An 11367-nucleotide genomic window follows, 5' to 3' on the forward strand; every position below is an offset into this window, starting at 1 on the left:
CCAAGCTGAGATGTTGGACAGTTTGTTTTCTTGAGCTTGGATGCCTGAGACATGTACAGGCTAGAGACAGAAAGTGGACACTGTTATAATGGAGTAGGCATTTAAGATCCTGGAACTATTGAATTCCTCTTGGAAGCAAGTAGACTCAGAGGAAAGAAGCAAACTAGATCCTTGGGCCTAAAGTGAGGGAAAGGCTGTAGAGGAACCTAATGGAGTTTGATTATTTCCAAGTCATTTTAATTTGCTTTATTTAGGTATAATTTACCCAAAACAAGTTACCTATTCCAGGAGTATGGGTGTGCATATATATATATAGGTCCATTAATTGCCACCCACTAGATAAAGGACATTTCTCTTTTGTTGAAGAAGCCCCATCATACCCTCATGCAGTCAGTCCACCCATGTCCTGAAACCAGCAATCTATTCTCCATCACTTAGAGGAGCTCTGCCTAATTTAGAATGTCTTATAAACTGTGTCATATTCTGTGTGACACTGGTCCTGGGGAGACATGAACAAATGTCTACTTGTCTCAGATAGACGAATGATAAATCTGCCCAAGTCTATTGTGATGAACCAATGAGTTTTATTGAAGTAACTAACTTAAAGGAATTTGAGTGAAGCATCACTAAGGAAACAGAAGTGACTCAAAGACAGTTCTTTTTTTTTTTTTTAAAGATTTTTTTTTTTAAATTTTTATTTTATTTATTATATGTAAGTACACTGTAGCTGTCTTCAGACACTCCACAAGAGGGCATCATATATCATTACAGATGGTTGTTAGCCACCATGTGGTTGCTGGGATTTGAACTCATGACCTCTGGAAGAGCAGTCAGTGCTCTTAACCACTGAGCCATCTCACCAGCCCCTCAAAGACAGTTCTAACACCCAAACTCACCCAGGATTCTCTCACTGTGTCTTTCAGCAGTCCTTATTGTTTATTTAGTGAATCTAGTCAGTTTCAGGGACTTCCTGAAATTATTGAGTTGTTTACTTTCAGAGCTTAATAAGCTTTTCCTACAGGATGGAATGTTTCACCTGCATTTAGAATATATGATGGAAGGAGAGAATCAACCCCATAATTGTCCTCTGACCTTCCCATATATACCCACACATGTACACATAAATAGATTTAATAACTAGGAAAAAAGAGATGATTCCTTTCTGTTCTGGCTAGCAGTATGTGGTCTGAATATACCACAATTCTGCATCGTTTCATTCTTAATGGAGTTATAGCCTGTTTCAATTTTTGAACTATTGAGATTTTAAACTTCTAAAATATTCCTACACAAGTTTTTGTGGATATGTTTTTCTATCTTTATGTAAACATCTAGGAGAAGAACAGCTAAGGCATGGGATTAAAGTATTTAATTTAATTTAATTTAATTTAAGCCTTGTACTTTTATCACAAAGTTTGGGAGAACAACTTGCTTTATGTTTACATTAAGGGATAATTTAAGGCTTTTTCTTCTGAATATCATCAGCGTTGCCTTGAACAGTTTTGTGTCAACTTGACATAGGCTAAGTCATCTTAGAGGAGGAAACCTCAACTGAGAAAATACCTCCATAAGGTCATGTTGTAGGTAAACCTGTAGGGTGTTTTTGTAATTATTGATTGATGGGGGAGGGTACAGCCCATTGTGGGCCATCCCTGGGCTGGTGGTGCTGGGTTCTATAAGAAAGCAGGCTGAAGCAAGCCATGGGGAGCAAACCAGTAAGCAGCACTCCTCTGTGACCTCTGCATCAGCTCCTGCCTCCAGGTTCCTGCTGTTTGGGTTCCTGTCCTGACTACCATCCTTCAGTGGAAGTAGAAGCCAAATAAATACCTTCCTTCCCAGCTTCCTTTTGATCATGGTGTTTATCACAGTGGTAATAGCCCTAGCAAAGACAGATATATATACTAGTTGTACAAAATAATGAGTTGCATTGCAACCTTTTCATACATGCCAATAACCTACTCTGATGATAATATATTCTCTGTCGCACACACACATGCACATTGCCATTCCGTGTCCCCTCATCTGGAGACTTTTCGCAGGTAGTCCCTTTTCTACTTTGATAAAATAAAGGCCAAAGAGGCTTTCTTAGGCTTTAATTCCTTGTGCTGGGGATAGAACCAAAGGCCTTGGAAATCCCATGTTGCCCCAGTGAACTGTACCCTAGCCCCCAACAACAGGTGATGTCCCTTCTTTTTATGCTGATAGTTACACTGTAATACTTCACTGTAGCTTTGCTTTAGATTTCTCTGCTAAGCACTTGTGCCACCAATGTTTTCTTGTGCTAGTCGTCTAATTATATCATTTTAGAGGGTTATTCTGCTCAAATCTTTCCATGGCTGGCTGGTTGGTTATGGTTCATCCTCTCTGTATGTTGTTTCGCAGCCCTTTGTCAGCTAGATACATTGTGGCTATGTTCCTACATTCTCGGACCAGCCTTCCCTTACTTAGTGATGACTCACAGGAGAGAACTTTAGAATTATGATAAAGTCAGTTTTTCAGTTTTTAAATTTCATGCCATGATCTGCTTGGTGTCCTTTACATGCTTCAGTGAGGAAAAAGCAGTATTTATAATTCACCCTATAGTCTAAGCTTCTTGTTACTGTAGCAAATACTTGAGAAAAATCAACAGTGGCTTTCACATTTTGAGAAGTTTTAATTTATGTTCATTCAGCCCCACTGCTCTGGGGGCCTGTGGAAGGTAGTGGGAATCAGGGACATAATATAGGAAAGCTGCTTGCCTGGCAGGAGGTGGGAGGAGAAATGGCCAGTGTGGGGAAAATTTAAAAAAGGCCGCCACAGCGGTGCAAGCTTGCGCCGCCGTGGCGGGTCCCACATCAGGGAAGAAGATCCTATGGTTCCAGCGGCCTGAGGGCCTTGGCGGCGGCAGGCCCCAGTAACACGAGGAAGTCCTTGGTTCCAAAAAGGTTTATTGACATGACAGATGATAGATGGATCTAGGCATACCCCCCAAAAACTCAGGGCCGTCTCGAGTTATATAGGGAGGGAGAAGGGGGAGGATTAGGGGAGGATCTGGGGGAGGAATGTTTAATTTGCTCTGCCCTCTGGCCTTCATTAGTATGTAAATCTCTAGGGCCTGAGGCCTAAAGCCTGACCTATGTGACTCTATGGAAATGTGGCTGTTTTCAGGATCCTAGATGATGGGAGGGACCGAACTCCTGCCGGTTCTCACGCAGAATTCCACGGAGAATCTCGGGGTTCTAAGTACCTGCTCAACCATGACCCAGGATACCCTTATACAGTCCCACAGGCCAGGGTCCCTGCAGGGTATCTCCTTCCAGACACATTCTCAAAGACTTCCTGCCAGGCTCCATCTCTTAAAACTTCTACCTCCTCCCCTTATGGATGCTGTAGGACCCAAGGCTAACACAGGAGCCTTTGAAGGACACTTCAGGTGCAAACTATAGCGGCACAGGTACATGGCTTCACTTCTAGGCCCCTAGGTACATCGGTCTCTTATACCAGGACCACATGGTCTTGGTTCTGGGAGCAGGCGATAAGGGTTTCTGTTTCTTCTGTCAGAGCTATTGGAACAAAAGCACATGAGCAAGTAGCTTTAGGAGACATGGACTGCAGGGGACAAAGAGCAGGATAAGCAAGTATTAGGATGCACAAGTTTATCGTGCAGATGTGTTACGGTAAGGGGGTCAGAGCAGGCAGAATCCCCATACATGCATACTACTGTAAGTATGAAAGACAGGTCTCAAAGAGGTTGCAACATTGTAAAGATCACATAGGTAAAATGAACGGGCTGCTACTCCCATCTCTGTTTGAGAAGCTAGTGATCAGCCCCTCTGATTTGATTTCACACGGTAATACAAGTACTATTGCGAGTTTCTGCTTTCATTCCACCATGATTTTCACCGTGATGACAGTGCCCTGCTTTCCTCACCTGAGAATTCTTGCTGGCCTCCTCAGCTTTGCCAGTTCATCAATCCCACAGTCCCTCGGTACCATGTTGTCCCCTCAACAGTTTCTATGTCTAATGAATAGACATCTGAAATGTGGTAAGAAAGCGTTCTGTTCTTGCTCGCCTCATAAGCTACTGACCTATTGTGTTGTGTGGTTGGGAGGGCTGTGCATGCATGTGCTTATGAGGCCAGAACTTGGTGTTGGAGGTGTGTGCTTATGAGCTTGGTGTTGGGTGCTGTCTTAGGGTTTCTATTGCTGCAATGAAACCCCGTGAACAAGAAGCAAGTTGGGGAGGAAAGGGCTTTTGGCTTACACTTCTATATCACTGTTCATCACTGAAAGAAGTCAGGACAGGAACTCAAATAAGGCAGGCATCTGGAGGTAAAAGTAAGTCATGGAGAAGTTGCAGAAGTCATGGAGAGGTGCAGCTTGCTGGCTTGCTCCATATAACTTGTTCAATCTGCTTTTTTTTTTTTTTTAAAGTTATTTATGTTATGTGTATGAGTACACTGTAGCTGTCTTCAAACACACCAGAGTGGACATCAGATCCCATTACAGATGATTGTGAGCCACCATGTGGTTGCTGGGAATTGAACTCAGGACCTCTGGAAGGGCAGTCAGTGCTCTTAACTGCTGAGCCATCCAGCCAGTCAGCCTGCTTTCTTATATAACCCAGGCCCACCAGCCCAGGGATGATGTCTCCACCCACAATGTGCTGGACCCTCACCTATCAATCACTAATTAAGAAAATGCCCTGCAGTCAGGTCATATGGAACATTTTCTCAGTTGAGAAATAACTAGCTTGTGGCAAGTTGACATAAACCCATCGAGGACAGGGGCCTTCTTCAATCATTCTCCATCTTCACTTTTTGAGGCCTGGTCTCTCACTAAACCTAGAGATTGTAAATTCATCTAGGGTGGTTGTCCTCCTGTCTCCACCCCCCACCCCAATGCTGGAGTTTCAGATGCATGCCACCCTGCTTGACTTCTGCCTGGGTTCTGAGCACCTATCATACTCAAGTCACAACAAGCATTGTACTGACTGAGCCAGCTCACCGGCCCCTTAACTTAACTTTGGTTAAGCCAGCATGCTGTTGATTGCAAAGAACAAAAACCCCAACTCAATGCCCAGTGGTGTGAACAGAAAAGTAGAGAGAACATTATCACTCAAAGCTAGAAGTCACGAGGTGGGGCTCTTCCTTTAGCTAATTCAGTGATGCTGTCTTTGGAGTATCAGACCCTCAAGTTCTATTTAATCTCATGCCTTACTACCTCAGCATGGTGACTATCCAGGCTGACTCCTTATAAGCAGGAGTTGGCTGCTGTACTTTGAGATTTCCCAGCAGCGGATGTCACACTTGAGGGATGAGGTAAAGCTGTCCAAATCCTCTGTCATGCTTCATGGACATGCCTGAGTTTCATGTCTCCTCACAAGTTGATCAGCTATAGGAGGACAAGAGCTCTGGGATGGAGTCAGGAAAGTTAGAGTCCCCAGGTACCAGCCTGGAGTGAGAAATCCATGCCTGAGGGATCCTACAGGCAGTGTGATTATGCTCTGATTTGAATCTAGTCTGGATTTTATTTGCATCTGTGTTCCTCTTTGGAGATATTCAGTGGTGCTCGTACATCAACTGGATCATTTAAAATATGATTGTGTGCATATTGGCTTACATGTCTGCTTTCTCTCTCAAAGGGAAAGATGACAGCGGGCATTTGACTAGTTAAATCAGTTGCATGTAACAGAAAAAAAAAAATGACACCTAGGATCTTCTTCTTGAGGTAGGGCTATCCAGAGCCTGTATAATAGCCCAGTGGCATCAGGAAAGCAGAGGGCCCTTGTTCTGTGCTCGGTCACACCCATATGCAGGGCTGAAGAAAAGCCACACTGCCTGCTCAGCACCAACCCCTCTCTTCTCTAGGAAGACAGCGGTATAAAGAAATCTATGGATGTAATTGTAAACTATCCAGTAGTCAGTTAAAAAACTAAACCATAACCAACCTCAGAAATCAATTTGATCTCTCCTAATATACCCACATGACAACATGTAAAAGTATGATCGATAAAAAGGGATAACAGGTTGTTCCGTTTTGTCTTCAGTTGTCACAGTTCTGCTTAGATTAGCCACTTTCCAAGAGTAAGTGCATGTGGGTCACAGTACTAGCTCATGTTTCACAACTAGCTAGCTTTCTGGGAAAGTTGTGATATAACAGGCAGTCGGCCTTCCCTCCGTGGCTTCCACATCTGTGGGTTCAGCGCTGTGGGCAGAAAATGTTAGAAAACCATGGCCTCTGACTTGAACAAACACAGACTAATTATTCCTTAAACACAGTCTTGTTTATATAATGTTTCCCTTGTGTTAGCCACCAAAAGTAACCTATTATAGGCTGGTTAAAATGTACAAGAAGAGTGAAGCTTCTGTGTAACTACTGTGCCATTTTATGTGGCACATTTTACCTGGGAGTGTCTGGTGGATGTTGGTATCTGGATTGGGAACTGAAGTCAACCAGTTCCTTTTAGATACTGATAGTGCTGTATATGCTTATTTTAAAATGTATAGCTGGGGTGGATATGTAGTACATAATTTACAAATAAGGAGATGTCTGGTACACGTCCTTGTAAATTTTGTGTCCACATTTCCCATGAGCTGCTGTCATTGAGTAGTGCCAAATGTTCATAGCTACCCTGTGGTTGCAGGCTAGCTGTGGTTTGACAGCACTAGCTACAGATTGATGGGTACTCACTCTCCAGTTCAGTAAGGTATCGGCTCGAGTTACTGATACACTAACATCACTCTAAGGTGGGCGCTGACTGATGTTATATGCTAATGAAATAGTCGTGGTGGTGGTGTTCCCCCTCACAATGGCTGACATCTTGACTCCTTTAATTAAAACAACTGGAATTACTACTATCGTCACCCACAATTTAATCCTGAATTAGGGTCAGTGTATGTTTCCTCTAACGAGATGAGATAGTAATTATTTTAGACTTCTATGGCTGCTGTAAGACAAGAACAGCCATTGTGACACAGAGATGTGCAGGGTGTGGCCAAATAAAGTATGTTTACAAAACCTGACATTGGATGATTTTTTTTTCTTAAAGGCTAAAATGGATGATTTTGGTTTTAATAACCAGATTTATCTTACTTATCAATTTCTGTCACACAAATACTTCTACCCTAATTAGGCAGGAAGTGAAATCTCTGAATGTAGAGTTGGGTAGAATTGCTTTGTATTGTACTATTGTGTAATATTTCCACCATTATACTGCAGACCCACAAGTTTGTCCTAAGTGTACTGAGTGAAATGAGAAAATGGGATTGTCAGTTCAAAGAAAAAAATTTGTACACACACACACACGCTAATCTATGCTGCAAAAAATACCTGCTTAAAAGATTTAAAAGTTTCCATTCTTCAGGCTGGGGTGTAGCTCGGTTGGTAGGATGCTCAGGTTGCAACTTCAACAGGGAGGAAATTGGGAGTAGGGGTGCATCCTATACTCTCAAGACTTCCACAGTGGTTTTCATGATCCTCCCATACAGTAGGCAGACATACAGACAGATGATAAGTTGACTGACTAATAGACAGACAGACAGATGCAAAACCGGTTGACAGCTGAGTCCCCGTGTAGCCTGAGTGTTATCTGCTTTAGTCTGTTGAGCATGCACTGTCTCCATCCTGCTGAGTTTCCAAGCTATCACTGATGACAGCTCGACCGAGTCCCATTGATTTTTCTAAATAAACTGGTGGTTACATTTTTTTTCATATGTAATTTGCTCATTGACATTCTTATCTATTTTCCACTTGAATTCTTCATCTGTTTCTAACTGCTTGGGAGTTCTCTGTTAGGGACATTAACCTAGTATATGTACTAAGTAATTTCTCTTATATTACCATGCAGTACTTTGCAATCTGTCGTAGGGAACTGTCCAGTGTGCCTGTAGGAGACTGGGATATCTGTGAGTTTTACGCTCCTTTGGTTGCCCCAACTCCAAGTGTTCTCTCTTAGCTTGCTGTATGATTCTTCGTGATCTTTTTACAGTTAGATCTTTTCATATTTTGACTGGTTGGTGTTTCATGTGTGTAGTGCACCCTGGGGAACTGTCTCTGAAGCAAGCCATTGCCTCACCTCGCTGTGAGGCATTCCTCTCACCCCTGGTTTAATATTGCCAGTGTTATTATAAACAGACTTTCTAGTTGTACAGTGAGTCTTTTTCAACTGTCTCTTGTTTGGATAATCTTTTGATCTATTTCTGAAACAAATGCTGCAATCTAAATCCCCACGGCATATTCTTTTCATGTGTTAGAATGAGCAGGGCTTCAGCATCATGTGTTTTGTTAGTTGGCCAGAAGCCCCTGAAGATCAGCTGGTTAGCCCCACCAAAGGCCGTGGTAGGATTGTGATTGAGATGGTAAACTCAGACATGAATTTAACGAGAACAGAATTTATTGCTATCGAGTCTTTAAGGCTGTGCTTCTGTGATGGCCTCTTCTTCCCACCCCATGCTTCCTGCTTGTTCTTCCTTTATGAGTCACTACTATCTCAGGGCTGAGAAGGTGTGTGTGTGTGTGTGTGTGTGTGTGTGTGTGTGTGTACATTGTATGTATATATATATGTGCGCAGAAACACGTGTGTGCATGTGAGGCCAGAGGTCAGTATCTTGTGTCTTCCCTTTCACATTGTTGTTGCTGTTCATGTGTATGAGAGCTGTGTGGTGGGTGGTCATGCCACACTGCGCGTGTGGAAATCAGGACACTAGTGTGCGAAGCTGGCTCTCCTACACCTTTGTATGAGGTCAGGGACGGAACTCAGGCTGTCACACCTGTCATGTTTACCTTCTAAGCCTAACTTTTTGAGATGTAGTTTCTCATAAAATCTGGAACTCATTAAATCAGCTAGCCCGATTGGCTACTGAACTCCAAAGGTCCTCTTGTCTCTATCTCCCTGGTGCCAGGGTTACAGGCTTGGGCCACTATGCTTGGCTTTTCTTGTGAGTTCTGGGGACCAGCAAGCAACCTTCCCAGCCCATGTTTAGACTTTTTCAGGTTAAGGAAGTATCTTTTTCTCTTAGGGTACTAAGAGGTTTTTGCTTTATTAAATTATTTTTTGCTCTTGTACTGAGTCATATGAGCCAGGATCTTATGCATGCTAGGAAGCAAGTGCTCTACCACTGAGCTGGGTCCCTGTCACTCTTTACTCTTTATTTTGTGAATGAGTCTTATTGGCTGGCCCAGGCTGGCCTTGAGCTTACTCTGTGGTATATAGACAGGCCTCTGAACTTGAAATCAGGCCTCAGCCTCCCAAGAACTGCTACCAGGCTTGGCTTAAGTTTTAGCAAATGCACATGTGTCTTTTTGACTCGTGACTGTGATGATTGATTAATACTGCTAGCCTTCCCTATACAGACTCCTACCTGAACTTATAAAATAAACTAACATTGGTTGAAATATCTCAAATGAATGCTGGCATTATCATGCAATACTTTTTTCTTCTTCCTCTCTTCCCCTCTTCCTCTCTTCCTCCCTCCCTCTCTCCCCTCCTTCCCTCTCTCCCCCTCCTTCCTTCCCTCCCCCTCCCTCCCCCCTCTCTTTTGAGACAGGGTATCTCTATTTAACCCCTGCTGTCCTGGAACTTGTTAGGTAGACCAGTCTGACCTTGGGCTCGCAGAGACTTCCCTGCCTTTCTGCTCCTGTGTGCTGATGTCACTCATCACTACAGCCAGTCCCCCACCGCTTTTCTTTTCTCATAGCTTTAAAGAACTAATTTACAACCTGAATCACCTACATGAGACACTTAAGATTGAGTTTAGCTAGAAAGAGAACTTTTCCCTTTGATTGCTTCTGTATCGAATGTTTAGAAAACCCTGCAGTTTGAGAGCTGCAGCTGACCATTTAGTCACAATTTCCACTTGTTATGGTTTCATATTTGACTATCTAATCCATCTTCAGTTGTTTTCTCATGAGACAAAGGCCTAGCTGCTTCTCTCTAGCCCTGCTTCTGGGTTAATAATACATCTGTTTCCTGAGAGTTTGAGCTGCCATTGCAGGCTTGGTCCTGCTTGATGTTACATCCTCTAGGATATGTTTGGGTTTTTGTTTTGTTTTTGTTTTCTCATCGATGAGTAAACTCATTTTCTGTACTGTGTTCAGTTGTAATTCAGTTTCAGCACTTTTAAGTTTATTAAAGTCACTAGCTGGTTGTTGGTGAGAGCCCTGATCCATCCACTTAAGCTAAAGGTCATGGTTTTAGACTGCTGAGGGCACATTTTAAATATCAAATTAAATTGCTAGAAAGCATAAGGCCAGATTCCTCAGAACACATAAATACTGTGTGGGTCTAGTGGTGGCTTGCCTAAACTTTCAGTCACGGCAGGCAGGGAATCCCAGACCAAGCTGGCTCAGACCAAGCTGGCTCGTAAGAGTAGCCATATTGGTGTTTGGTCTGGGTTTGATCAAGGGACCATGCCTCAATGAATGAGGAGGAAGGATGAAGGAAGATGATTCCCAGCCTCCGACCTCAGGTCTCTAAGCTTTCGAACACACTAGTGTCTGCTCACATGCAAAAGCATGCGCGCATGTGCAACATAAACGGGGGAAAATCTAAGAATTGTGTGATGTATATGGAAGCAGGAACTGAGAAACTAAAGCTGACACCAGTAATCACATTTTTTATGTTCATGGCTTTCACTTGTTTAATTTTTTTTGTGTGTGTGTCTGTCTTTCAGAATAAGATTGAAGAGCAGCAGTGGTCAGTTTTATCTCCAATTTGCCCCATATTAGGAAAGAGTTCTCATAATCTGTTATTTGTAGGGTAGACTTACTGTTTGACTGTTGAGCCATATGAAGTAGTGTATTTCTTGACAATGTATCGTTAGCGTCCCCACTAATGCGGCTTATCTTTGTTTTGCAGATGTTGCTTTGTGTTTGCTTTGGGATACCTCTCAGTGTGTCAGATTACTAGAGTCTATATCTTTGATTATGGACAATATTCTGCTGATTTTTCAGGGTAAGATTAAAACTTGATTCAGTGACCTCTTTTATCTATTCTAACATAGTGGTTAAAGATACAGACTATAATTTCATTTAGTACTTCCAATGGAAAGCTGTTAAACATTTGTAATACTGAATAAGTCACAGAGATAACCTGAGCTTTTAAATTGCCTTATATAAACATTCTAAATATAGAGCAGTTAGACTCTTACCGTGGCATTCTGGGATTGAAAGTAGTTTTTAATCTAATAAGAATTTTTGCAAGCATTTATAAGTATTGCAGGCCACCCCTATTCCCCAGGTACATTCTTCCTATTTAGCCCCCAATTCCCTTCCTTCTCTCCTCCCCTCTCCTCTCTCTCCCCTCCCCTCCTTCCCTCCCTCCCTCCCTCCCTCCCTCCCTCCCTTTTTCCCTTTCTCCCTCCCTTCTTCCCTTTCTCCCTCCCTCCTTCC

The 11367-nt window shown here is 42.8% G+C and overlaps 1 protein-coding gene across 2 annotated transcripts in view; it reads left to right on the forward strand.

Moving 5' to 3' along the window:
- Nucleotides 1-11367, forward strand: part of Mboat2 (membrane bound O-acyltransferase domain containing 2) — a 130419-nt gene that overhangs the window by 82322 nt on the left and 36730 nt on the right. Inside the window, exon 4 of one of the 2 annotated variants that reach the window (XM_028768852.1) lies at nucleotides 10835-10930. The exons of the other annotated variant lie outside the window; for it this stretch is intronic. Coding sequence (XP_028624685.1) covers nucleotides 10835-10930 — 96 coding nt within the window. The remainder of the gene's footprint in view (nucleotides 1-10834; nucleotides 10931-11367) is intronic. 2 annotated transcript variants of the gene reach the window in all.

Source organism: Grammomys surdaster, unplaced genomic scaffold (genome assembly GCF_004785775.1).
Source record: "Grammomys surdaster isolate TR1022 unplaced genomic scaffold, NIH_TR_1.0 188, whole genome shotgun sequence".
Classification (NCBI taxonomy): domain Eukaryota; kingdom Metazoa; phylum Chordata; class Mammalia; order Rodentia; family Muridae; genus Grammomys; species Grammomys surdaster.